At 50.1% G+C, this 26805-nt stretch overlaps 1 protein-coding gene across 1 annotated transcript in view; it reads left to right on the forward strand.

Annotated features, from left to right (window-relative positions):
• The first annotated feature begins 8601 nt into the window (after positions 1-8601).
• The window catches only part of NTF3 (neurotrophin 3), a 76523-nt gene continuing 58319 nt past the window's right edge, over positions 8602-26805 (forward strand). The window contains exon 1 of the mRNA XM_025283060.3: positions 8602-9873. Coding sequence (XP_025138845.1) covers positions 9856-9873 — 18 coding nt within the window. The 5' untranslated portion in view covers positions 8602-9855. The remainder of the gene's footprint in view (positions 9874-26805) is intronic.

The following is a 26805-nucleotide window of genomic DNA, read 5'->3' on the forward strand; positions in this document are numbered from 1 at the left end:
AACTTGCCTAAGTTCACACAGGACCTCAGACATGACCCAGGCTTTCTGCGTCCAGTTCTAGGAGATATATATATAATGTGTGTATGTGTATATATATATATATGTAACTATATATATGAATATATAACATATGAATATATAGTAGAATATGTGCACATACACATATATACATATATATGTTATATATATAACATATATACATATATTTATTATATATATAATGTATATATCTATGTATATATATAATACATATGTTATATGTTATATATATAACATATATATGTATATATATGTATGTGCACATATACATATATATAATATATATAACGTATATATCTATGTATATATAGATTATTATATATCTATGTATATATATTATATATATGTATATATATGTATGCGCACATGTTCTACCATATATTCATATGTTATATATTCATATATATAGTTTTATATATATATATATATATACATACACACACTATATATATCTCCCAGAACTGGACGCAGAAAGCCTGGCTCATGTCTGAGCTCCTGTGTGAACTTAGGCAAGTTATTTATCCCTTTCTAATTTTCATTTTTTTAAAAAAAAAGTAGAGATAAAGGCAATGGCACCCTACTCCAGTACTCTTCCCTGGAAAATCCCATGGATGGAGGAGCCTGGTAGGCTGCAGTCCGCTAAGAGTCGGACACGACTGAGCGACTTCACTTTCACTTTTCACTTTCATGCACTGGAGAAGGAAATGGCAACCCACTCCAGTGTTCTTGCCTGGAGAATCCCAGGGACGGGGGAGCCTGGTGGGCTGCCGTCTGTGGGGTCGCACAGAGTCGGACATGACTGAAGTGACTTAGCAGCAGCAGCAGTATCTATGTATATAGATATATACACACATACAAATACACACCCACGGTGCTTCAAAAAGTACCTGGCATATAATGCTAATATTATTAATGATACCTGGCACCCATTAAGTGCTCAATAAATGTTATCTATTATTACTATGGGCTTCCCAGGTGGCACTAGTGGTAAAAACTCCACCTGCCAATGCAGGAGATGTAAGAGCCACAGTTTCTACCCCTGGGTGGGGAAGGTCCCCTGGAGGAGGAAGTGGCAACCCACTCCAACATTCTTGCCTGGGGAATCCCATTGACAGAGGAGCGTGGTGGACTACAGTCCACAGGGTTGTAGAGAGTCAGACACAACTGGGTGACTAACACACACACACACACACACACACACACACACACACATACACTGTTAATATGATTAAGATGAAAATCTGTAAAGAAGTTTCCCACCTGCTGCGTTTAGGGTTCTCCAGGACCCCAGTTGGGGTCCTCTTTGTGGCTGGAGCATTACTTGCATTCTGAATGGGGTCCTGAGGACAGCCTGCTCTCAGGGTGAGGACAGGGACAGATATGCCCATGAATGGACTAGTAAATATAGCCAAGCTTCAGAGGATGGCCTCAGGGATGCATCTGTATATATTTGCGTGCTTGGGGAGAGAAGTGGTGCCTAGTTTAACTTGAACTCAGCTTTCCTTGGCCCCCAGGAACTGCTAACATCTCTTTTGAGTGCTTTGTGGGGAGTTCAAGCACAAGATCTTTAAAGGAAAGAACTTCGTGGTTACTTCCCTGTCCTTAGTGTTTTTAGACTGCTGGTGGCCTTCCCAGGTGGCTCAGTGGGTAAAGAATCTGCCTGCAATGCAGGAGACACAGGAGACCCAGGTCCAATCCCTGGGTCAGGAAGATCCCCTGGAGAAGGAAACAGCAACCCACTCCAGTATTCTTGCCTGGAGAATCCCCATGGACAGAGGAAACTGCCGGGCTACGGTCCATAGAGTTGCAAAGAGTCAGACATGATCGAAGCAACTGAGCATGCACACATGGAGGAAAGAAAATTTTTAAGGAGAGGTGGACAATGGGAGGAACCGTCTTGGCTCCCCACCCCACACACCCTGCACAATTAAAGCAGGTCTTTTGGGTGATGAGTAAGGATTGGTATTGGGGGCAGAAGAACAGATTAGGTGGCCTTTGTCAGTGCCCTTAGTCTGGAATTCTGAGGAGGACTGTAGCAAAGGAAAGTACTCATGAGACATTTTACTGTGTGTTTCTGTCATACTCATGGCTGGACTGGATGGGGCTTTTCATTAAGAGTAAGGAGACCTGGGATCCTGCCCTACTTTTCCTTAAGTCCCTGGGAAAGCTGCACCTTTGGATTGCTACAGATTCACCTCCTAGACTTTCCCCGCCCCTGACTACCCAGTAAGGGCAGTGAATAAAGGGAAGGGTGTAGTCAGAGACTTGTCTAATCCTGAATCCATCCCAAGTCCCTAGACAGAGGTAAATCCCCAAATGACTTCAACAGCCCAGTGGAAGGGATTGAGCCATGGAAAGGGTTCTGACTTTTTCGCCAAGAACTTGCATTTTGGGATTTCTCTGGTGGTCCAGCAGTTAAGACTCCAAGTTCCCAATGCAGGGGATGGGGGTTCAGTCCATAGTGGGGGAACTAAGATCCCCATGGTGCAGCCAAAAGTGAAGGAAAAAAAAAAAAAAGAATGACCTTGCACCTTGTGCCCTTTTGCCAGCAAGCCACAGAAAGCACAAAAGTCAAGCTTTATCCTAAGCTGTAGTAATGGGTAGGAACTCTCCAAACCATGAGGAATCAACAACTCACTGAGTTGCACAGAGAAGTCACGTGGCTGTGGCTTGGAAAGAGCCTCAGTCTCACTGTCTCTCGAATTCCTGAAAATGGAGGAGAGCAGATGATATAAAACTCCCAAGTGTACCCCAATCAGCGTGTTTCTTTATTTTCTTATTTATATTCCCCAGGATACAAGAAAATGAGGCCAAGTCCCTTTTATATGAGGTAAAACCAAGGAGCTGAAAAGTTCAGTAAATTCTCTGGGCTCGCAAAGCCAGTGATGAGGCTGTTTTCTCTCCAGTATTCCTATTCTCTGAGTCTCCTTCTCACTGGTTTCCTGGATTGCACTGCTTTTTAGGATGGCCCAACATTCTTCCAGTAGTCATATACGGATGGTTTTTCCAGTAGTCATGTATGGATGTGAGAGTTGGACCATAAAAAAGGCTGAGCACTGAAGAATTGATGCTTTCGAACTGTGGTGCTGGAGAACTCTTGAGAGTCCCTTGGACTACAAGGAGATCAAACCAATCAATCCTAAAGGAAATCAGCCCTGAATATTCACTGGAAGGACTGATGCTGACGCTGAAGCTCCAATACTTTGGCCACCGGAGGCAAAGAGTCAACTCATTGGAAAAGACCCTGATGTTGGGAAAGATTGGAGGCAAAAGGAGAAGTGGGCAGCAGAGGATGAGATGGTTGGATAGCATCATTGACTCAATGGACATGAGTTTGAGCCAACTCTGGGAGACAGTGAGAGACAGGCAGGCCTGGCATGCTGCAGTCCATGGAGTCACAAAGAGTCAGACATGACTGAGCGACTGAACACCAATGTTCTTAAAGCATAAGTGGAAACCTAAGCTCCTGCTACAACCTTCCATGTCCTCCTAAGCATTCATGGGCTCTTTAGCATCCAGACCCTTCCTCAGATGATGGTAGCCACAGTGAAAATACCACCAGACTGGAGATTTGGAAATTGGACTTGGATCCTGTCTGTTCAACCCCAACCCAGGGAATGTTCCCCTGAAGCTCACAGCCCTGCTCCAACGAGCTCAGCATCTATACGTTCGCATGCATCTGCATCTCTTGAACCATCCAGAGGGACAGTTTTCACTCTCAACATTTGGTGTTGTCTAAATATCCCTTGGAGGCCTCAAGAAACAGCTGGTTGGTGAGCGGACACAGCTCAGCAGATGAACAGTTACTCTCAACATCTGTAACTCTGAGCCTGGACCAAGAGATGCTGGCACACATGATTGGAGAGGTGGAGGGGTGGGGGGAGCTTAGCAAGTCTTTTATTGTCCGAAGATGGAATTAATGGCGGTGCCACAGCTATGTCGAACCCAGCTAATAAAACTTTATGAGTCTTACCCATGAAATATTTTGTTTATGTCACATGGGTCTAATAGAATGTTTTTTTTTCCCTCTTTCTTCACTTCCCCACCCCCACCCTCTTCCTTACCCCCTTTGTCTCCTGAGGCCTATGCCCTCTGGAAATGCATTAGTTACCTAGGAAACCTTAATGTCATTTTTTTATGAGTGGAGTTTGGTGCAACGTAAAGCTAATTTATAGGGTGGTGAGGAATTCATGTCATGACTGGTGAAATAGGAGACTTTATTATGATTTCTATATCCACCTGTGTGGTAGGAATACATACCTTGCCTCTATTATTCTGGGTATTTTCTTGAAACTTAATTATGAATCTGTATGCTATTTCACAAAATGAGTTGATCCATCTTTGTTCAGTGTAACTCTATATTGTTCAACGTAAGCTCTAGAACATAATTAGCAACAACAACAAACGGAGAATATACTAGGCAAGTTGCTAAGAGTTAAAGGACACGATGGAATTTCCTTTAAAACAATGAGGTGGTTTTGCCTTAGAGAACAAATGAAAGAATGAATAAGATGCGATTTTGAAATCCTTCAACTATGTCTTCCAGGCTCATTGAGGTCCATATTAGGAATCTCTAAAGATTCTAAATATGTCCACTACTTCATCCTGCTGATTTCTTTCTGTCTTTGTCCAACGGGGAAAATAAACCCATGGAGTTATGTTAATGAAATGTTTAAGACTGCTTACAAAAAACAGACAGGACAGTCTTTCTAAAGGCTGATACCCTACCAGTGGGATGGCAGGATTTCACTACCAGTGCCTTTAGATTGAGAGTCAAGGCTTCGTGGTGCCAGGCACTGTGCTGAGTGTTTTAAATAAATAAATTCATTTGATCTTCATAACAATTCTATGGACTTCTTTGGTGGCTCAGTTGGTAAGAACCCGTCTGCAATGCAGGAAATTGCCTGTAATGCAGGACACTCGGGTTTGATCCCTGGGTCGGGAAGATCCTCTAGCGAAGGGAATGGCGATCCACTCCAGCTTTCTTGCCTGGGAAAGTGCATGGACTGAGAAGCCTGGCGGGCTACAGTCCATGGGTTCTCAAAGACTCAGACATGAGTGAGAGACTAAACCACCACCACCAACACTCCTATGAGGCTGGCATTGAGAAGCTCAGAGTCTGTCCAAAGACACACAGCTTCGAAGTGATGAAGGTCGCATGAAAACTGGGTTGGGATGACTCCAGAAGTCTCTCTTTCAATGAGCCCTACCTCCTGATCTGTTACCAGGCTTTTTCTGTTTCCCTGGGGAAAGTCACTGTCCAGTTGGAACCTCAGTTTCATCAACTATTCAATGCAGAGTGAGGACAGAGAGGCTCCGAGAACTTGACTTCTGGGATCCCTGCTCGGTCAGAGACCAGTGCTGATAAAGATGACAGAAATTTTAGGGAAGACCTGGGGACACAGTCTCTGTGGACATTGCACCCATCTTGGGGGAAAAAAAAAAGAGTAATGCCTCACACAAGAGTCCCTAGGGCCTTTGGGTGGGGCTGCTAATGGGCATGATATTCAAGTGACTGTTGGTTAATAACTCTTTTGGACCTGTGCAGTGATAGATGGGTAGTCAGTAATCTCTTGAGCACCAGGAGCCACGGGAGTGCATGGTCTTCCCGTTACCCCTAAATTCCCAGTGTCTGGGCAAACACCTCTTGCCTTTACTTCATTGTGTCAGAAACGTAGACTTTCAGGCTCCATTGGCAGAGCAGCAGTCTGAATGAGTGGGGGTGGGGAGAGACAGGCTAGGGCCCAAGAAAGGAACTGTGGCCACTCTGCCAAACTTTTCCACCATGCTTTCCAGCCATGGAAGATGCATCATGCAAATATTTGAGGATCAGCTAAGATGCAGAGGAGCAACCTCTGAGCAGAATGAAACAAAACCAAAAAATGAGAGAAGGCAAATGTTCAAGACTAGCTAACTTTCCATGGGGGAAATCTCCTCGCTTGTCTTTGCCACGTTTGGCCACAGAGGAAAGGGTCCTCCGAGACCACTCGGCCCACCTCTCTCATTTCCTGGGTCAATATGTCACAATGAATTAACCGAAGGCAGCTAGAACACAGGACCACACACTGAGCATCACTTCCCCCCACCCCCCCCACCAACCCACAGTCCACTGAATTCAAACATCAACCCCAGAAATGCTGCTTTTTACAAGGGAAAGGCAAGCTTTAGGCCAACCTTTCCATTCTGTTTCTGTTCAGTGTTTCAACCACAGAGTGGTGCTATTGCAAAAGACAAGGGTGGGCGGCAGGCTAGCTCCAGAAATTTGCTTTAGGAACGAGTTTTCAAACAGGTCTCTAAACACCAGATCCAGTCCCCAGCTCACACAAACCCACAAGCCACTTTCAGGAGGAGGGTCTTCCAGATGCAGCCAGGAGAAAAAGAAAGTTCAGCAACCTAAAAATACAGCCAACAGATGGACACCAAGGTCAAGACTGCGACAGGGGCTCCACTTGGAGAAAGTGATCCAAAAAGACCTAGTCTGAATGGACTCCAGCAGGACCCAGCGCTACCTTGGGGCAGGAACTGCCCAGCTTACCTCCCAACTCTGTTCTTTGCTCTAGCAATCTGCAACCACTCAAATCAGTCTCTATTCCGAAAAATGGATTTGCTCAGAAGTCACAATGTACCACAGTTCTGAGTCCATAAGATATGCGACAGTCTTTTAGTTTATCTTTAAATCTTTAAAGAAATACACCTTTGTACTTCTTTTTCTGGCCACACTGTTTCCTGGTTACCTTGTCCCTCTCCTCTCTTGGGAGTCAGAGGGAAGACTCCAGCACCGGTATTTGGAGGGGAAAAGAGAACAAATAGCTATCAAGTGGAAAGAACAGCAGTCAAGGAAAAGGCAGCTTGCTGGCTCAGGGAAGATTGTCTGAAAGGGGCCTTCCACAAAGGAAAGGGCCAGGGGTCCTCCATTTGGGAGACAGTAAGCAGTGGCTTAGTGGTAAAGAATCCCGCCTACCAATGCAGGAGAGGTAGATTCAATGCCTGGATGGGGAAGATCCCTCAGAGAAGGAAATGACAACCCACTCCACTACTCTTGCCTGGAGACTCCCATGGACAGAGCAGCCTGGTGGGCTACATACAGTCCATGGGGTAGCAGAGGGAGTGAGACTCAGACTTGGGACTAAAGAGCAGCAGCAAAGTGCGTCCTTCTTACCCAGCCTCTGCCTGGTTCCGTCCTCTTCCTCTCTCCTCCCTCAGTCCCTCCCTCCCTTCCTGCCCCCTCCTCCCCAAGGCACCACGCATATTTGGCAAGATTAAGGTGTCACCTCTCATATTACAAGGCGTGTTGATTGCACGTAAAGACAGACCCACCAGGTCAGGACAAAACCCCCCTCGAGTTGGGAAAAGGCACAAACTTTTCCCGAGGTCGCCTAGGTCCTGGCAAAACGAGGCAGTCAGCCAGCGCCGGGCATCTGCAGAACAAATCGGTTTTAAACTTTTTTTTTCTTCTGATTTTTTTTTTTTTTTTTCAAATTTAAGTTTGCCCCCTTCTCCCTTCCCCTCCTCCCTACAGACTGCGGGTGACCGAGGAGCGGCAGGCAGAACAGCCAGGACTTGTTTTTAACCCATTCCTCGCTGCAGCGGGAGCCAATCACCTCTCTTCTGGCCATCTTCGGGGTCACGGACGACCTGGAGCTCCAGCAAGAGCCCATAGAACTTGGCCGGTGGAACTGGATCTGGGACCCGAATCCCGCCTTTGACTGCTCGGCAGCCGAGGTGGGGGTGGGGTGGGGGGTGCAAGTGCGGGAAGTGGGGGAGGGCAGGGAGGCGGGCCAGAGCCGAGCGAGAAAACCAGGACCCAGCAGCGCCCGCCCAGTCCAAACCTTCATGGTGCCGCGCGCCGGCTGGAGGGGACAGCTCGGCAGCCTAGTCTGGCCTGGAGGAGGACCCGATCCTATTGGCGCGAGGGAGGCACTGAAGCGAGACCCTCCCTTCCCCAGGGACCGCGCGAGGTGACGCCCCTGGGCCTCAGTGGGCGCTTCCGGCCGTTTTCGATGTGGCAGCCAGCAGCCAGCAAAATGATGAGGCAGGTACAATCTATCTAGTACGCAGACCCCAAGCTCCCTATCCCTTCCATCTCCCCTTGGACCTGCGGCCTCACTCCGCGGCGGGTTCGGCCTGATCTGGTAGGTGTAGCCCTTCGTACTTCTTGGTGTCTGACCAAATGCTCCAACAAGTCAAAGGAATTTGGATATATATATATATATATATATATATATATATATATATAACCTGGACCCCAGCGGAAACATAGCGTGTGCTGCTTAAGGCAGGGCGCGGGGAGAAGTGACACCTACTGACTCCCCTCCCTCAATGGCGCGCGAGTCCAGAGGTCCTGGCAAGAGATGGGGTGAGGGGTCGCGGAGATGGCACGCAAGAAGAAGTGGCGGGGTGGGGGGGGGGGGGGGCGGGACATGGAGATAAGGATCCCCACGCCACGATCCGGGGACTGGAGGGCGAAACACTGAGACTCTGAGTTAACTCATTGACCCCTAAGTGACATTTCCCCGCCCCCCACCACTTCTCTTCATGGCAAATGGGCCAAAGCAAGATGACTTAAGTTGGTAAATTTAGAGACCGAGCTCGCCGCAAGCGGGGTCTAATGGGCAGCTAAAATTATCTCGAAATAAGAGATTTTTGCCCCCTGTCCTTCCATTCCTCGAATAATCGCCGGGTGGGGAAGTGGACGTCACTGCTTTCGGAGCGCTTAGAAAAGTCGGTCTGTCGCTGGCCTTCCCGCGCGGTTCCCGCCTGCAGACGGGTGGGTGCTGGAAGGGCGCAAGGCTGCAGGGGCAGACCCTCGTTTGGATGGAAGGGGCTTAAGAGAAGCTGAAGGCTTCGTGGAGTGGGAGCCTCCAATTCATCACCCCATCCCTTCCAAGCTCAGGCTCGCACAAAACACACGGGCGCACACACAACCGCCCGTCCCTGGGTCCCCTGACTCCCACCCCACACCTCTCTGGCTTGATCCCCCTGCACCGCCGGCTGCGCCCTAGGAGCTGGTCCTGGAGCGGCGAGCACCCTGGGGAGCGGTACCCGGGGCACGCTCGGGTGGCGGGGAGGGGGTAGGACCCTCCGGTGGGCTTGGTAGCGAGTGGGAAGAGGTCTGGAGCGGGAAGGTTCTAAGGGGTTTGCACATTAAACCCCCAGCCGCCTTGGGGAAAGGGGCAAGAAAGATCCTTCCGCTTTGTAAAGAAAAACCTTAAATAAAAAGCAAAAAGAAGATCAAAAAGAATTTTTTCAAGAAAAGGAACAAATAAGACAGGCTGAAGGCATGAACGTGTGAAGTGCAGTGAAAAGTTGAATATCTCGTTTTTGTTTTTTTCCTGGATCTCTAAAAGGGAGATCGAGGGGGCAAACCTAGGTATACATCCCTTGGAAGTTGGGGGTATTTTTCTTTAAGAGCGGCTATGTGAAATGACCCAGTCCCCTCACTGGCCCCGGACCCCAGCTGGAGGGGCGCTGGGGCGCAGGCGTGCGCGGCGGGCGGCGCGCGGGGGCGGACGGCACGGCGCCGAAGGGGTTAAGGCGCTGAGCGCGGAGCCATCTGGCCGGGTTGGCTGGTTATAACCGCGCAGATTATGTTCGCGGGACTCAGAGTTGAAGGCTCCTCTCTCTACCGAGCAGCTCCGCGCGCGGCCCCCGAGAGAGCCCGGCGCAACTACTTTCTTCCCTCGCCTTTCTTTCTCCTGGTCTTTTTGTCCCCTGCTGGGGGGTGGCGGCAGCGGAGTGGGGGAGACTTTGGATGACCGAGCTCGCGTCCACCTTTCTCTTCATGTCGACGTCCCTGGAAACAGTCACACGGATGCCATGGTTACTTCTGCCACGGTAAGGGGAGGCGGGCGCGCTGGGTGGGCAGGTTCAGGGGCCCGGGGGCCGGGTAGGGGGATGGACTGGGGGACCCGCGCGGGGCCCCGGCTCCGCACCCCGCCCCCACCCCATCGCGCTGCGCTCCCGCACTTTCCCTGGCTCTGGTCTTCCCGAAGTTTACGCCGGGATCTGCTCAGGCCATGGCGAGATCACAGCTACCCTTGCGCGCACACACACATACACACACTCAAACACACACACACACGCACACACACTCACTCTTCCCCACCTCCTCTCTCCCGTCCCTCGGCTGCCGCGGGAGAAACCGCCCAGTATCTGGGAAAGTGATCAGGTTTAAGGGACCAGGATTGGAAATGAGGGGCGGAGGCGAGGGGAAAGGGAGACGACTGAAGGGCAAGGAAGGGCTTCGGCAGAACCGCCAGCCCCTCATCATCACACCCGTCTGTTCGCGCAGAGGAGCTCCCCGCGCACCCCGTAACAAAGGGGGTGGCAGGCGGATCCAGGGAGGCTAGGAAGCAGCCGCCGCTCCCCGCACGCGCCCCCGGCGCCGGGTTCGCCGCGGCGCAGGGCTCTCGACTCTCCTCCCCCTCTGGGCCCCGGCGGGGCTGGGGGAGGGGATGTGGAGCTCCGGACCTGGAGAGACGCTTCCCAGTTTGGGGAGTTGAGACTCCTCGAGGCGCGGCTACCTGCCGGAGTCCCCCTACCTCCGCTCAGAGCTTCCTGGGAAACAAGCCTGCTCCCCGGGGCTCGTGCAGGCCGGTGGCCACCCCACCCTGGGTCTCTGCGCGGCCGATGTCGGAGTTGCGCGCGCGGCCCGCGCCTCTGGGTCCCCGCCGGGGAGCCGAGGGCGCGGGGGGCCTGGCGATCCCTGGGGAGTCCGTCCGGTTCCTCCCGGCCAGCTCTAGGAATCGGAGGTGCGGGGAGGCTGGGAGGCCGGGGGCAAGACGCATCTAGGTCGGACTTCAGAACACCCCCACCCCCAACCCCGCCAAGGACCAAAGCGCTCCGTGGCCCCAGAGCTCCAAGTCACACTCCGAAGGAAATTTGGGAAGTTTGGGAGTTGAAGGTTCGGGAAAGGAGGGGCTGGGTGGGGGAGGGGACAGTCCTGGTGGCTTTCGGGCGCGAGTGGGTGCGCGGAGAAGACCCTGCTTCTTTGGGGGAGTTGGGCGGCTGCGTTCCTCAAAGGCACGGAGACCCGCGCGCCGAACCGGGTGGGGGCTGTTGACTAGTTAGGATCCCTCTCGCTGGATCCCTGGCTGGGAGCTTCCAGGTGCAGGAAACTCCGAACTAGGCCTCCTGGTCTCGACCTCTGGCGGCAGGTTCAGAGGTCTGAGTGCAGGCAGCTGCCCGGAGGCAGCCGGAGCGCAGAGCTCCGAGCTGGAGAGCTGGCGACTGCGCGCCTTGGACTTGTTTATGTGCGCGACGAGCAGGGGGCGGGGGCTCAGGGGTGGGGTGGGGTGGGGGCGGGCTAAAAGGGGGTGGGTGTCACCCCAGGACTCAGCCGCTTACCGACTGTGCTGGGAGACCTGCTTTTTACTAAAAAGATACCCCCTTCCACCCTGCAGAACCTAGAGCCTATCTCAACCCACCGTTCCAAACGTCAGGATGCAGAAAGTTGTAACGCGAGGGAACTTTGCCTTTGGTTCTGTTTTCCTAGCGCTCAGAAATCCACCGGTGTCCTCAGCCTGCCCACACTTAACCACCCCCACCCCCCCACCCCCTTACACAAAGAAGGTGGAGGGGTAGGATTCAGGGGAGAAAATCCAACAGCCTCTGCGTTGGCCTTTAACGCTCAGGCCTGAGTACGGCGTTAGAAGAGGGGGAGATGATAAGAAGGGGGCTCTGAATAGTGTTGGGGGACAGAAGGAAGTCTGCGGGGCTGCAGTAGGAAGGCGCACGGGTTTGTGCAGCTGTGGACTGTTTTGTAGCTGGAAGTGGAGGGTTTGCTCTGGGCTAACAGGATCTGGGTCCTATGGAGGGCCACTGGGGACCCCTGGGCGCTCTTTGGTCAGGGAAGGAGGTTGTTTGGAAAATCAGAGTGCTGGCGCTCCCTCTACTCAGTGTGCAGGTGGAGATATTTGTTTCTGAGGGTCTCTTTCACGGGCACACGGCTGCCAAGCAGCAGGTGAGAGCATGTGGGCACATAGGTGTACTAATGAGAAATCTGTGCCCGCTAAGAGTGTCAGAGCAGAAAGAGAGGTACGGTGTGTTACAGCAGATGGCTTGTGCGTGCCTGCGCAGACACACGGAGTGGGTGTGGTATGGGAGGGCGGCCGGGGTTGGGGGGAGATGCGAGGTGAGTGGAAGGTTGGGCTAGGCGCTTTCCGATTACCGATTACCAAAGGGATGGGAAGGGAGGGTATTATCTGCGAAGATCAGAGTATGAACTTTGTGAATGAGTCCTGGGGAATTTGGCTGGAATGGCACTGGGGTCTGTGGGGAACAGGAAAGTGTGGGCTCAAACACTTATTCTAGAGAGATGGGGCATCTTCAGAAAAAGATGCTGGAGTGGTTTTCGCTTTCTCCTCCTCTGCATCCCTCACCCCAGAGAGGAGGGGACTGGAGAAGGCTTAGGGTGAGGGATGCACATTTAAGGGGAGAAGTCTTCTGTGTATTGGCACAGGGTGGGGATGTGCGTGCAAGATTGGAGTGAGCAGAGAAATGTGCTTTGCATGCCTAGTGGTGGGGATGCATGTTGTATGATGGTTATAATGGGTTTTTCAATTTAATAAAGGAATTCACCATCATCAATTATTATTGATCATCAATTGAAATGTATGGAATGCCCGCTGGAGGCTCAGTCCATTCCTGGGCTCTGGGGCATGGCATGGTGCCCTAGAAAAATTCTTCCCAGGGCTCAGCCAACTCCTGCAGTTTTGCCAGAAGGAACCAGGAGAGCTCGGTGCTAGAGGTTTCTTCAAGAACTGTAATTCAGTTTCGAGCGATGTTTATGGATCTCGGAGGTCAAAGGGAAGCTGACTTGAAATATATCTGTGGTTTTGTAGAAAGATAGGGATGATGGATAGTTTTGTGTGTTGAGAAGGCAGCTGAGGGCTGTTACTGTTTCTTGCAGGGAGTGTGGGCTGGGAATGGGAGAGGGCAGCAAGCCTGGTCAGAATTCAGGTCCTAATACACCTGAGGGTGGAGTCTCTGAGAGCACAGCAGTGATGAGGCTTACTGTGTATGGCTGCATAAGGGTGAGGCAGTGATCAGAAGGAAGATGCAAGGAAGATGAAGCTTGGGAGTGTTAGTCTCGGCTGACTTCTGAGCTGAGTGGAAAGCTGACTTGTGTGCACACACACTGCAGGGCTGGAGTGAAGAACCTGGGAGGAGCCTAGCCTGGAGGACCAGAAGGGTGTATGTTCTGGCTCTGCTGGGGGTGGTGGAATGTATTTTTTTGCAGGAATTCTTTGGGTCCGAGGAAGGATGCAAATCATCTCGGACACTCAGATGTGTATCGTGTGGATCAAAGTTTGAAAGGTACAGTTACAAGAAGGGTTGCAGGCTTTTGGAAGCATTTGGGGAGGGCAGGGAGTGTGATGTTGGTTGGGTTCATACCAGCAGGAGCTGGGGAGGTAACTGGGATGGAGCAGGGTGAGGGGTGTGCTCTGGGTGCACACCTGCTGACCTAAACCTCCTTTTTAAAGTCTGTTGCTGAAAGGGCATAAACAAACCTCTTGTATTAGACTCAAGACATTTTTGAATTCCTGAAATGACAGGTGTGCCATTTTGAGGTTCTACCTTATCTGTAGAGGAAATTCCTCTTTGGAAGAGGGTTGATACAGGGTCTGAGCCTTGGGCAAAGGCTCTCGCAGCGGTGAGAGGATGGTGTGGTGGAGATGGAAGGCTTCGCATTGGGAATGCCTCGGTTCCAACCCAGTTCTGCCACTTTGGAGCAGGGTGATTTCAGGAAAGTTCTTTAATTTCTCTGATCCTTTCTTATTTCTCTTTGTGTAAAATGATATTGTCTGCTATGACTCAATGAGAGGAAAGTTCACTCTGCTCCCCCACCCCCGCCCCCCGCCAGGTCAAACCTTGGTGTGTTTAGCGGTACAGAGCCTTACTTGGAAATGACACTGATTTGAATACAGGCGCTAGCATGGATGTGAACCATTGCAAAGACGGGTCCTGAACCTCTTTCTCTTTACAGTACATGTTATGTCCACTGAGTGTCTGCTGTTCATCCGCTGTGCAAACAGAACTTTCTGTGGCCGCCTCAGTTTACTCATCCGTAAAATGGAGATAGCCAAGCCTAGAAGATTATTGATGGTGAGCTGTATTTCTAAAAGGTCTTTGGAGGATTCAGAAGAAAGGTGGTCCACAAATCAACATTAGTAATGATCTGAGACAGACGTTTTCTTTTGCTGCGGACCATGACGCCAAAAGAAATGTGATTTTGAGAACAGAGAAAGTAGTCGTTGTTTTTTAGCATGTTAGAATTAAAGAGGAGCAAAGTCCAGGTGTCCTGGGTTGCTGTGAAGGGCGGTTTTTCTCTGGGCTGTGGATCCTGGGGAGCACGGGCTGTGGATCTGCAATATGGCAGACACCCAGTGCAGCAAGTTGGCGTGGCCCACTTTCCCCAGAGACAAAAATGGAGACCAGAGAAAGAGGGGCCAGAAAACCCACTCAAGCCTCCGAGTCCTCCCAGAAGTCAGCACACGCTGTCAACTGCTGGCGCAGAGTCAGGCTCCCATCCTTGAGTTCAGTGGCCATAAATAGTCAGGAGCTAAGCTATTTCCATGAGGCACTAAACCAATTCCGTTGCTTTTCTTGGCGAGATTGGGCCAATTAAGTTGATTGGAAGAGGTCACTGCTGATGGCGCTCACATTCCCCAGGCGGGACAGGCCAGCAGAGTTTAATTACATAACATTTCCCATCTCCGCAGCTCCCCGCCCCAATGGATCAGATGTGCAGGTCTCCCCCTCGGCCCCTCCATCCAGGAGAGCTAATGGAGCAGGCGGCTTCTGCTCCAGGCTTCTCCAGACCCTTCCCAGAGCAGTTACAGCACTCCCTCCCTAACTGCGAGGAATGTAAATCCACGTGTTGGCTGGAATGAGCCCACCACCCTGCTTCCCAACCTTCTCCAGCTGCTGTTTTACTCTTTAATGAGGCAGGCAGTTTCTGGCGGTGGGGATATTGAGCTAGTGATCGTTGCTAGGGTTTTTGATTTAGCTTTCTTTAAAATTGGGTCTGTTGGAGAAGGACCAGATCAACTGGAGACCAGCCTAAGACCCGAGGGGGCTGATGATAAGGGCTGTGGATGTACTTTGTGCATGGATAGGCATGAGCAGAAAGAGAGGAGGATGGGGCTGTGTATGGGGTGGGGGCATGGGGGCATAGGAGGGGCCCTGGGTGGGCAGGGAGCATTCCTAGAGCTTGTGATGTGGGTGGCAGGTGTGTGGGTGCCTGGCTCAGATCGAATGGGCATCGTATTGTGTCTTGCAGAAGAGCCAGCTTGTGGAAGAAGCTGGGAGCAGCTTTATTTTTTTTTCCAGATCATTTGTATCTGGGGATGGAGGATGTGTGAGCTTTTAGGAAGTATGAGGTCGGTACAGATGGAGCCTCATTCTTGCCTGAACAGATTTCTATTAAGATCGAGGCTGGACAAAGGAAATCTTCCAGAAGACTCGCTTTAGAACCTATGAAAGCATATGTAGATGGACCAAGATCTTAAAAGTCTTTTCTTGTTGTTGCTGATAGTTTTCCATACATCAGCCTTTCCTTCTACCTAAAAACACCAAGGGACTAAGTGTGCACCCACTCCTGGGTGGTGAGAATGCATGGGCTGTTTTGTGTCCACATCTGTGTCATGGTCCTTTTCAAGCAGTCTTAACTGGAAACCCCCAAAGGCTGTCTGTCTCTGGGTATCCTCCCAGGACTGACCTCTGGCTGGCTGTATGGTTTCCCTGAAGAAGGATCTTGAAGTGAAATTTGGTGTGGTCTGTTGTGATGGCTCGCTTTTCAGCAGCATCTCCAGAAAAGGTGTCTGTTGAGTCCCAGACCTCCTGCGGGTTTGTTTGGTCGGGGGTTTTTGAAAGGATTGAGGTTCTTGCTCATCCAAGACCATACTGATCTCAAAAGACTCCCAGGCCAAGATCATATTAAGCAGCCCAGGGTAGCAGAAAGCCTGCTGACTTGGAGGTAGGGGACCAGCTTGCTGCCAGTCACTAGTCAGCTGTTGCTTTGTGACCCAGGCCTGGATGTACCCATCTGTCAATGGAGAGCTTGAACTAGAGGATCGCAAACTCCATCCCAGCTGCACCATCGGAGGATTTTACAGTAGCTTCAAGCTCTTCCTTCATCGGTGCTACTGTGCTTTGGTTGGAGTGCATCTTGGCGAATCTTCAATGAGCTCCCATTTTTTTTTTTTTAATCTTTGGGAAATGGCTGAGTCAAAGGCAAAAAAGCTTGCGGAGAATTTGTCATAGCATTTTGTTTTGGCCAAGAACGTTCTTGAAGTTGGCTCTGCCTGCACAGTGTGTACAGAGCTGGAAGGGGTGGGGTTTGGCTTTCTGGTAGACTGGATGCTACTCGTCCAACATCCATGTGAATGCCTGTTAGAATCAGTGATTCTGCCTATGAGAAGTACCCACTTTGAAAATGATTGATGAGGGTGATAGTTTAATGTTTAAGTACTTGCTGGACACCAGGCATCACTGCAAATATCGCATGGTGTTATCTCAGAGCCCAAAATAATCTCTTTTGCAGCTGGGGAGACTGAGGTTATGTGAGGTTAAGGGGTCTGCTTAAGATCTCCATGTGCTGACTTTGTAGCCTGAAACCAGTGGCCATTCCAAGTCCGTCACCTGCCACTCAGATTCTGTTTCTGCATTCCATGATGTCATCCAGGTGGGGGTTGCTTGATATCCCCTGCAAAGCCTGTCACCCCACAGGGTAGCCTGCTCCACAGGAAGGTTCATTTTCACCTGCAAGACAAATGTTGAGGCTTTCTGGCCACCTGCTGGAAAGCGTGTCAGGTCTGTCTGAGCTCCTTTCACCCTCCCCCTGAACTTTCCATCCTGCTGACAAGGGAATCTGCCCTTCCAGAATGGGGGTATTGATTTAAGCCAATTGGAGTCAGACATCTGGTTTTGATCTACTCTCCCACGAGAGGTGGTGGGTCCCAGCGTCCTTGAGACCTGTGATGAGGGTTACACAAAGTCAGAGTGAAAGAGGATAAAGAACAACATGAGGGCTCTTCAGAATTTGGGGACCCCACAGTCCCTGAAGGGCTGGGGAATTCCCTCCATGTATACTGGGACCAAACATAGATTTCTTGCTGAGAGGTTGAAGGCGGAAGTTGCTGCCAAAGACTGGGGTCCCCAAGCTCTGCTTAATGCAAAGCAGAGCAGTTGTAGGGTCCCCCATCCCTGGCACTTGCTTGCTGCATGCCCTTCTCTGGGCAGTAACAAAAGTAGGAGAGCCAAAGAGGTTCTCAGGGTGCATATGGCCATCCCTGGAGGGTGTGACTTCAGGCTCTTGTCTTTTCTCCCTCCACTGACTTTCCCATCACGACTACCATACACACGTTTTCAAAGTGATGAATGAGAATGACTTTGTTCTGTTGCTGAAAGGTGTTTGCAATGTGCTTGTAAATATACAACATTCACCTAATGCCTGTGCAATTGTGGGTGCTCAAAAGATTCGTGTTCGCTTTGTTTAAAACGACATTCCATGTGTAGGGGGATGCTTTCTTCTTTGTAATAGCCCTATTATTATCATTTTTATGACAGAGAGCTGGGTCTTGCGCCCCCTCCCCCGCTCCGTGTTCTCTCTGTTTTTAGGTCTGAACCCCTGGCATTTAAAAATATCCTCCCCCTCTGGCTCCAGATCGTCCCTTAGGGAATAAAGTTCAAGTTCCTAGTCTGGGATTATTTCCATTCTTTGTCTAGTGGACCTCCTCCTGATGGGGCTCATCCATCCCGTGCTTTCACTGGGTCCAGGAGGGAAAATACAGCTCTGGGAACCACTTGTTTCCCAACACGTGTGTCCCAGGATAGGAAGGACCCCAGCCCTCCTGATACCCACCTTGTTCCTCCTTGAACAGCTCGTCTCATCTCTTATTACATGCAGCTCCATCACATCTGACTCTCACATCTGACTCTCTGTGACTGCGTGGACTGTAGCCCATCAGGCTCCTCTGTCTGTGGGATTTCCCAGGCTAGAATACTCAAGTAGGGTGCCATTTCCTCCTCCAGGGCACCTTTCCTTGAGAAGGACTCAAACTAGCCGTGCGACCTTGAGCAAACCATGCTCCCTCCATGGGCCTCTGTTTCCTCTTGCAGAAAAAGAAGGAGTTAGATTCACTGGAAGGTCAAAAGGCCCCTGCCAATCGTGACAGTTCACACATTCCATGACTCCGCTGCTCCCCAAGCCTCCCTGTGGCCTCTGCCTGGGGATTTCTGGGTATCCCTGGTGCTCTTGGAGGACTTATGTGCAGAGATGCGGAGGGGGTGGAGGAGGAAATGAAGTTATGTGACGCCAGATAAGTTCTTGAACATATGGAGGAGAGCCTGTTTATAAAGTGCTGAAGAGCAAGCTTGCCAGATTTGTGGCAGGTCTTGGATTGGGAGTTGGAAGCATCAGGAGAGGTTTATGTGGGATAAAATGGGCAGCTGATTTCAGTGAGCAAAATCAGAAAGATCCTGAACCATGAGCAGGGACCCCAGACTCTGCCTCTGACAGTTTGGGGAGTCTCTGCTCTACATCAGGTCCCACTTTCCTCCTGTGCTCCGTGGAGACTGAAGGGCCTGGAGGCTTCGATGATCCTCTAAACCTTTCCTGACACATCACTAATTATGGGAACTGAGGTTTACTAGAAAGGCCTGGGTGGATGGATTAATGAGTATGGCTTCAGTGTAGAAGGAAACGTCCTCAGATCACAAGAAGATATGGGTGGCAGAAATATACCTCTGTTCTTGAATTTGCAATGGCCGTGGAGGGTAATTCTGTGTGTATGTTGGACTTAAAAGGCTCTCCCTTCCCCACCAGGGATATTGAAAGCATCCTTCAACCTTTCATTTTTCGAGCAACTAACACTTTCACTCTGGGGCTTCCCTGGTGGCTCAGACCGTGTAAAGAATCTGCCAGCAATGTAGGAGATCTGGGTTCAATCCCTGGGTTGGGAAGATCCCCTGGAGAAGGGAATGGCAACCCTCTCCAGTATTCTTGCTTGGAGAATAGTATGGAGCCTGATGGGCTACAGTCCATGGTGTCGCAAAGAGTCAGACATGACTGAAATACTAACATCAACACTTTTCACATCTTTGATTCACCATTCCTTTCTCCTGGCATCCTTCCTACACCCCTGTCTTCTCACTAGAAGATGAGCACTGCAAAGAAAGGGATCTTATCTTTTCATCTCTGTGTCCCCAACCCCTTGACATCTGTTGGGTGAGTGAATGCACAACAGGTCATCAGGGAGTCCAGTGGTGAGAGGCCAGGCTCAGAGAGGTGACGTGCCTTTCCATGGGTCCAGAGTCGGGTCCTGTGTCCCATTTTGGCCTGTCCTGAGGCTGAGATTGGGAAGCTTACTCCCTGCTCACCAGGAAGGGCTGTTCTTGCTCTCTTTAGAGACCCCCTCCTCCCCTCCCCTGTCTTAGTCTGCTAAGTCCTTCTGCAAATATGGGTTTTCATGACAGAAGAATTGGGTGTCACTGCACATGAGTTAAGGGGCTTCCCAGGTGGCTCAGCCATAAAGAACCCGCCTGCCAATGCAGGAGACTCAGGTTCAATCCCTGCGTTGAGAAGATCCCCTGGAGAAGGAAATGGCAACCCACTCCAGTATTCTTTCCTAGAGAATTCCATGGACAGAGGAGCCTGGTGGGCTACAATCCCTGGGATCACAAAGAGTAGGAATTTGCGACTAAACAACAACAACGTCTCTAGACTTAATGAAAACACGTTCAAAGATTATGCATGGCAGAAGCCAATGCAGTATTGTAAAGCAATTATCCTCCAATTAAAAGTAAACTTTAAAAAAAAGGTTATTCATTGAACAGCCTATTGTTGGCTGACAAGTCTCAGGCCGTGTGCTCGATGCTGAAGAAGCTGCAGAGATGAGCACTGCAGCTTTGAGCTCCAGGGTCTGGGAGCTGCTGAGGGTAATGGAGCACATGCCATATACTAAGCATATTTTGGCTCATATCACTGGGCTTCAGGGAGGGGCGGACTGAGCATGGACATTCAAACGCAGGGCTCCTGGCTGGAGTGTTGTTTGTTGATGCGAGTAATGATAGGGAATCCTCTTGAGCAGCAGCAGGCTGGAGGATCCATGAGGGTCTTCTCTTCTGCTGTAGGACAGTGGTCTTCTCCTCCCTAAATTCCCTGGGCCAGGCCAAGCCTCAGATGAGGGATGCTTAGAGCTAGTTGTGATGGGCTCTTGGTTCTTCCCAGGGAGAGCTTGCAGAAGGTGCGTATTGTACAGGCGTTGAGTCTGGGCGGATGTATAGGTGTGCATGCTCACGAGTGTGCTTTCCAGCAGTTGCCCTGCTCTTGGCTCTCGTTGGCTCAGGCAGGGGAAGTGCGTCCGCCTGAAGCTCTTCAGAGCCTCTTCTCAAGGCTGCGCTGCGTCCTCTCTGTGACCACTGTTGACACAGGGCCAGACTGCCACCTACTGTCCACTCCTGTCCTCTAGGAGTCCCTCCTGCTCAATGAGCTCCTCGGCACTTTTTAATTTTTTTTTCCACATCCTGTTTTTAATCGGTCCAGATACCAGCAGAAAGAGAACAGACATCAGGTCCTTATTAAGTGACTTCTTTTGGAATTTAGAAGGGGGGTTTTAAAAAACATAACACATCTGTTGGATATTTTTCTTATCTGCTTAACAAAAATGTAATTTGAAGGGGGCCTCCTGCCTCTCCTTAATGACCCTGTTGGGTACCTGGGTGCCCTGTAGATTCCCAAGAGGAGGAAGGCTAGGTAGTGCCTTCAAGAGCCTTGCAGTCTAGCTGGGAGTCAGGACAGACCTGCGAAGAAACGGGCCACAGGGTGGGGCAAGCTATGTTGGTACTTGGCACATGAGTGGCCGGGACCTCGGAGGCTTTGGGGGTTTGGGGGAATGAGGAGTCCTTGTAGGCAGGGTGATGGGGGGAAAACAAGTGTAGACAGCTTGAGCAGGTCTGCTTTTAGAAAGCCCAGGGTTTGGTGAGTGACTCCTGAGATTGCTGCCAACAGGCTCTGAGCCGGGATTCAGGATCTGGCAGCTCCCTGTGACTCTGGGTTGTCAGTTTTGATGACACGCGACATCTCATCCCACGTTTACATGCAGTGGGAGATGGCACCTCGTCTCCACCTTGTCAAGGACCAGTAGAGCCAGAGTGCCTCTTGCATCCACTGCAGGGAGGACCTCTCAAGGTGTGGTCCTGCCCTGACAGCCCCACACACGGTGAGAGGGGGAGAGCTGCCCCAGAGTCACGGCGGGCGCTGTATAGTACGAGGAGGTGATCGGCTTTCAGGAGGCTTCTGCCTGCTGCTTCTCTCCTGGAACATCCTTCCAAAAACACATCTGCATAGTGCTTGAGTCAAGGAGTTTTTCCAAAAGAAACTACATTAGTTTTCTTGTGTAGGTCATAGCTCAGATCTAAGATTCTTTCATGTTAGAATTCATTTTACCATTGCCTTTATGGAGTTGTTTTTAAAGTATCTAAGACTTTTTTCCCCTTCTTTTTTCTATTTTCAATTTTATTTATTTACACATTCTATCACATAAAAGGATACAGAAATCCATTAGTTTTTAGCCAAATAAAAATTACAGTTTTTCAGATTTTAAAAGGTCACCCATTTGTATAGTGGAGAAGGCACTGGCAACCCACTCCAGTACTCTTGCCTGGAAAATCCCATGGACGGAGAAGCCTGGTAGGCTGCAGTCCATGGGGTCATGAAGAGTCGGACACGACTGAGCAACTTCACTTTCACTTTTCACTTTCATGCATTGGAGAAGGCAATGGCAACCCACTCCAGTGTTCTTGCCTGGAGAATCCCAGGGACGGGGGAGCCTGGCAGGCTGCTGCTCTATGGGGTTGCACAGAGTTGGACATGACTGACGCGACTTAGCAGCAGCAGCAGCATTTGTATAGATTTATAGAGAAAAAAGGCAATGGCAACCCACTCCAGTACTCTTGCCTGGAAAATCCCATGGACGGAGGAGCCTGGTAGGCTGCAGTCCATGGGATCGCTAAGAGTCAGACACGACTGAGCGACTTCACTTTCACTTTTCACTTTCATGCATTGGAGAAGGCAATGGCAACCCACTCCAGTGTTCTTGCCTGGAGAATCCCAGGGACGGGGGAGCCTGGTGGGCTGCCGTCTGTGGGGTCGCACAGAGTCGGACACAACTGAAGTGACTTAGCAGCAGCATCACATTTTAGCAAATAGAAAATATTCAGACTTGGTAGTAATTCTAACAAGATTAACTATTTTTCTGCTCAATAAAATACCAAGTGATATGTCTAGTTGGGGACAGTCCAGTGAAAAAACCCTGGCACAATATAAAGTATCTAAGGCTTTTGATGGCTGTAGATTAAAATGGGGGAAAAGTTGCTTTTCATAACTCCCTTTCCCATTCTTTCTTTTTCTCTTTCTTAGCATGCCAGTGATCATCCAGGAAACCTTCAGTGTATTTATTCCATGTTCTTGTCTCCCAGTGTGTCTGTGTGTGTGAGAGAGAGAGAGAACAGAGAGAAAGATATTTTAGATTGTGGTCTAATAGCAAGTCTAGGAAATCAAGTTGGATTGGGGTTGAGTTACTGGTAGGGAGACCTCAGCTTGTCACTCTAATCCTCTGGCGTTTCCCACTAACATTTTGGCTCTCTATGAATCGGGACTCTTTCTTCCCAGCCCCCCAGCAGTGTTTACATCTGCTTTTGGGACTGCTGTATTACGTTACCATCTGACTACAGAAAGTCTGAGTTCTTGGGGGACCTCTCGACAGAGGCACAGTCAGGGATGGAGCCTTAGCGTGGGTCTGAGTTTTGACTGTGAAGGGAAAAGGGGGGCTTTAGCAGTTGGAGAAGAATTCCCATTGTTTATCATATGTTTTCCATGGCACAGCGGTGTCTGTGACTCTTACTTGAAGAGAGAGAGTAAGCAGAGACTGAGATAGAAGTTGAAAGGGAGATTCTTCCAAGAGCAGCCAATAGGGAGGCTGAGGCTTGCTCGGGCCCAGCCATGAACATGGGAGGTTTTCTGATGGTCTGTGGTGTGATTGGTAGTCGTGAGTAAAAGGAGGAGGAGACGGGGGAGGGGAGAGTTTCAGGTGAGGAGGCAGGTGAAAAGAGGCCCCAGGTGAGGGAAAAAAGTGAAAGTGAAAGTGCTCAGTTATGTCCAACTCTTTGCAACCCCATGGACTGTAGCCCGCCAGGCTCCTCAGTCCATGGGATTCTCCAGGCAAGAATACTGGAATGGATTGCCATTCCCTTCTCTAGGGGATCTTCCCATCCCAGGGATAGAGCCTGGGTCTCATGCATTGCAAGTGGATTCTTTACCATCTGAGCCACAGGTGAGGGAAACCAGGGACTAAAAGAGCCGAAAGCAGTCAACGTCCTGGGGCAAACCGGGGCAGCATGGGGTGATGTGTCAAGGGAGGGAGGGGGTAGGATGGAGTGCCAGCACTGAGCTTCCTCCCGACCCCAAGGGCGATGGAGCCAGTGGAGGTGGCCCAAGGGAGGGTAGAGTTAGCCTTTTGTTTTTAAAAAAGATCGCTCTGGTGCAATATAGGAGATGGCTCTTCATAAAGAGTTGTTCAGTGGAAGAAGACTGTTGGTTGGATTGATGGAAGCATGAATGAATGAGTGAATAAATGAATGAAAGGCAGAGGGAGCATCAAGCCAGACTTGACTACTGGTCACTCTGACCACTGCTGGCTCCTGGGGAGATGAAGGGCTGGGAGGAGCGGGGACAGGTCATGGATCAGCGTGGCTCTGACTCTGGGGAAATGGGGACCAGTACGATAAAAACCCTGAGAGGTCAGTGGACCATGGGAGGTTCTTCCGACCTTTTTGGTTTTCTTACATTTCTGTCCTAATTGATTTCATTCCAGATCAGGAAAGAAAGTGGCTTTTTGAGTGGTACCCCAGAAAATCTGAAACTGTAATAGTGACTTTCTCTGGAGGGGGTTGCTGGCCCTGCAGACCTTTTCATAGGCTTGGAGGAGCGGGTGGACATATGGTGCAGTTTCTGGGATGTCTAAGCAGTCCTAGATTCTGGACATCAGATCCATCTATTGATGTTTCCTATGGATTAGTGTGTGTGTGTGTGTGTGTGTGTGTGTGTATTTCAAGCTCCTAAATACCCAATTCCACAAAGCCTCTTTTGCTTACAGTGGATCCATATAGAGAATCACTTGCAATCATGTTGGTTACCACAGAGAAGGAAAGTATGACAGTGACCTAGACAGACACTCGCATGCCGTCCAGTGACTCGGCCTGCAATTATGCAGGAATGCCCCTTGGTGAAGGTGAGGGAACCAAAGAGACTCTCCTGTGTTACCTTGAAGACTCTCCCTTGTGCTTACTGTCCTAGTCTTACCTCACACTTTGCTGTTTTATAACTTTGGCCACAACTCAAGTTGAATGTCTAGGAACAGGACAGAGGCATCTGTATTTTTAAAAGCTGATCAAGAGAACCAACTCATTGGAAAAGACCCTGATACTGGGAAGGATTGAAGGCAGGAGGAGAAGGGGACAACACAGGATGAGATGGTTGGATGGCATCACCAACTCGATGGACATGAGTTTGAGCAAGCTCCAGGAGTTGGTGATGGGCAGGAAAGCCTGGTGTGCTGTAGTCTACGGGGTTGCAAAGAGTTGGACATGACTGAGTGACTGAACTGAATTGAACTGGAAGGTTCAACATGCAGCCAAGGTTAAGAACCACTAGCTCAGAGTAGGACTCCCTCTGCCCCGTCCCTGCCCCTCTGAAGCTTCACTGTGGCATCTGTCCCATTCATTGAGGTCCCCATGAATCCATTATAAGTTGAAAATATAGTAGTTTGAAAATGCACTGAATAATACACCTCAACTATCAAACATGACAACTTAGCCCCGTCTACCTGAAGTGTGCTCAAAACACTTCCATCAGGTTGCATGCATGCGTGTGTGTTCAGTCACTCAGTCATGTCCAACTCTTTATGACCCCATGAACTCTAGGCTTCTCTGTCCATGGGATTTTCCAGGCAAGAATACTGGAGTGGGTTGCCATGCCCTTCTCCAGGGGATCTTCCTGACCCATGGATCGAACCTGGGTCTTCTGTCTTGCAGGCGAATTCTTTACCCTGAGCCACCAGGGAAACCCCATTGAATGCTGCACTGCAAGTGAAAAGTTGGATAGATGGCTGGGTAGAGAATGGTTGAAAGTATATCGTGATCGAGGGGTAGCATCATGAGAGAGGATCTATGCATACTGCCAACCTGGGAAAAAGAGATCAAAATTCAAAAGTACGGTTTCTACTGAATGCACATCACTTTCACGTCCTCTTAAAGTCCAAAAATTCTAAGTCCAACTGTCCTAAGTCAGGAGTTTGTTGTCTCATTGAGGGATGTTCAGCTCATTTGAGTTGAACTCTCCTGCTCCCTGCTCATCTGACATCCACCTCAGAAAGTGGAGCTCAGAAGGGCAGATCACAGGGGCCCAGCCAATTCCAAAGTGACCCCAACCCTATCTTCTGAAGGAGATGGTGTGAGTGAGGCTGGGGAGCAGAGAGAGAGAGAAGAGACCGGCATTCCTAGCACCTAAGACTTGTGCAGGTACCTTCATGCTCATCATCTGGTTAATTCCCCCAACTGCCCCTTAGAGGCAGCTCTCACCCCACACTGGAGGGCGCGTGGTGTCCACAGTGCTTTCAGAGTGCAGAATGGTTTGTGGTCACTGAATGGTCAGATTTCCTGCCCTGCTTCTCCCTGGGAACTTGCACACCAGTCAGAGGCCCCACTCTTGGTATAATTACGGAGCAGGGCTGGCAATTCCAGCATCAGTGGCTCAGCGAGAAAGTTAGCACCTCTCTCCCCTCTCGGGTCTGTGGGATCCACCCACATGCCAGGCTTAGGATGATGGTGCTCCCAAGAGGTCCACCCTGAGGACTGGCTTTAACCCACGGGCCTCCTGGTCAGAAGGCAATAGTTCTCTTGCCATTTTCCCATGAGGAAAGATGTGCGGAGGGCAAGGGAGTGGAGGGTCAGAGAAGGAAGCTAAAATTCAAGGTCTGAAATGCCAAATGAGGTTACAGTTCCAAAGACATGTTCCTGAATTGTAAGGTGCACCCTGTGGAGTTGTAGCCATTCTGAGGTTTCTAGTCTGCAAGAAGAGCTACCTGTGTCTGCTGGCAGGTAAGGTGGGGCTGGATGTCCAGTGCCCACGGCTAAGTACATGCTTCTCTAAGCCTCTGGCTTTGGAATTCTCCAGTCCAGACTGTTGAGCTCTGGGTTGTAAAATCATTGTGGATGGTGACTGCAGAAATTTGAAAGCTATGACAAACCTAGACAGAACATTGAAAAGCAATGGCATCACTTTGCCAACAAGGGTCCGTCTAGTCAAAGCTTTGGTTTTTCCAGTAGTCATGTACAGATTTGAGAGTTGGACCATAAAGAAGGCTGAGTGCTAAAGGATTGATGCTTTTGAACTGTGCTGGAGAAGACTGTTGAGAATCTCTCGGACAGCAAGGAGGTCAAACCAGTCAGTCCTAAAGGAAATCAGTCCTAAATATTCATTGGAAGGACTGATGCTCAAGCTGAAGCTCCAATACATTGACCACCTGATGCAAAGAGCCAATTCATTGGGAAAGACCCTGATGCTGGGAAGGATTGAAGGCGGAAGAAGAGGGCAGCAGAGGATGAGACAGTTGGATGGCATCACCAATTCAGTGGACATGAAGTTGGGCAAACTCCAGGAGATAGTGGAGGACAGAGGAGCCTGGTGTGCTGCAGTCCATGGGG

The sequence above is a fragment of the Bubalus bubalis genome, chromosome 4 (assembly GCF_019923935.1).
Source record: "Bubalus bubalis isolate 160015118507 breed Murrah chromosome 4, NDDB_SH_1, whole genome shotgun sequence".
NCBI lineage: Eukaryota > Metazoa > Chordata > Mammalia > Artiodactyla > Bovidae > Bubalus > Bubalus bubalis.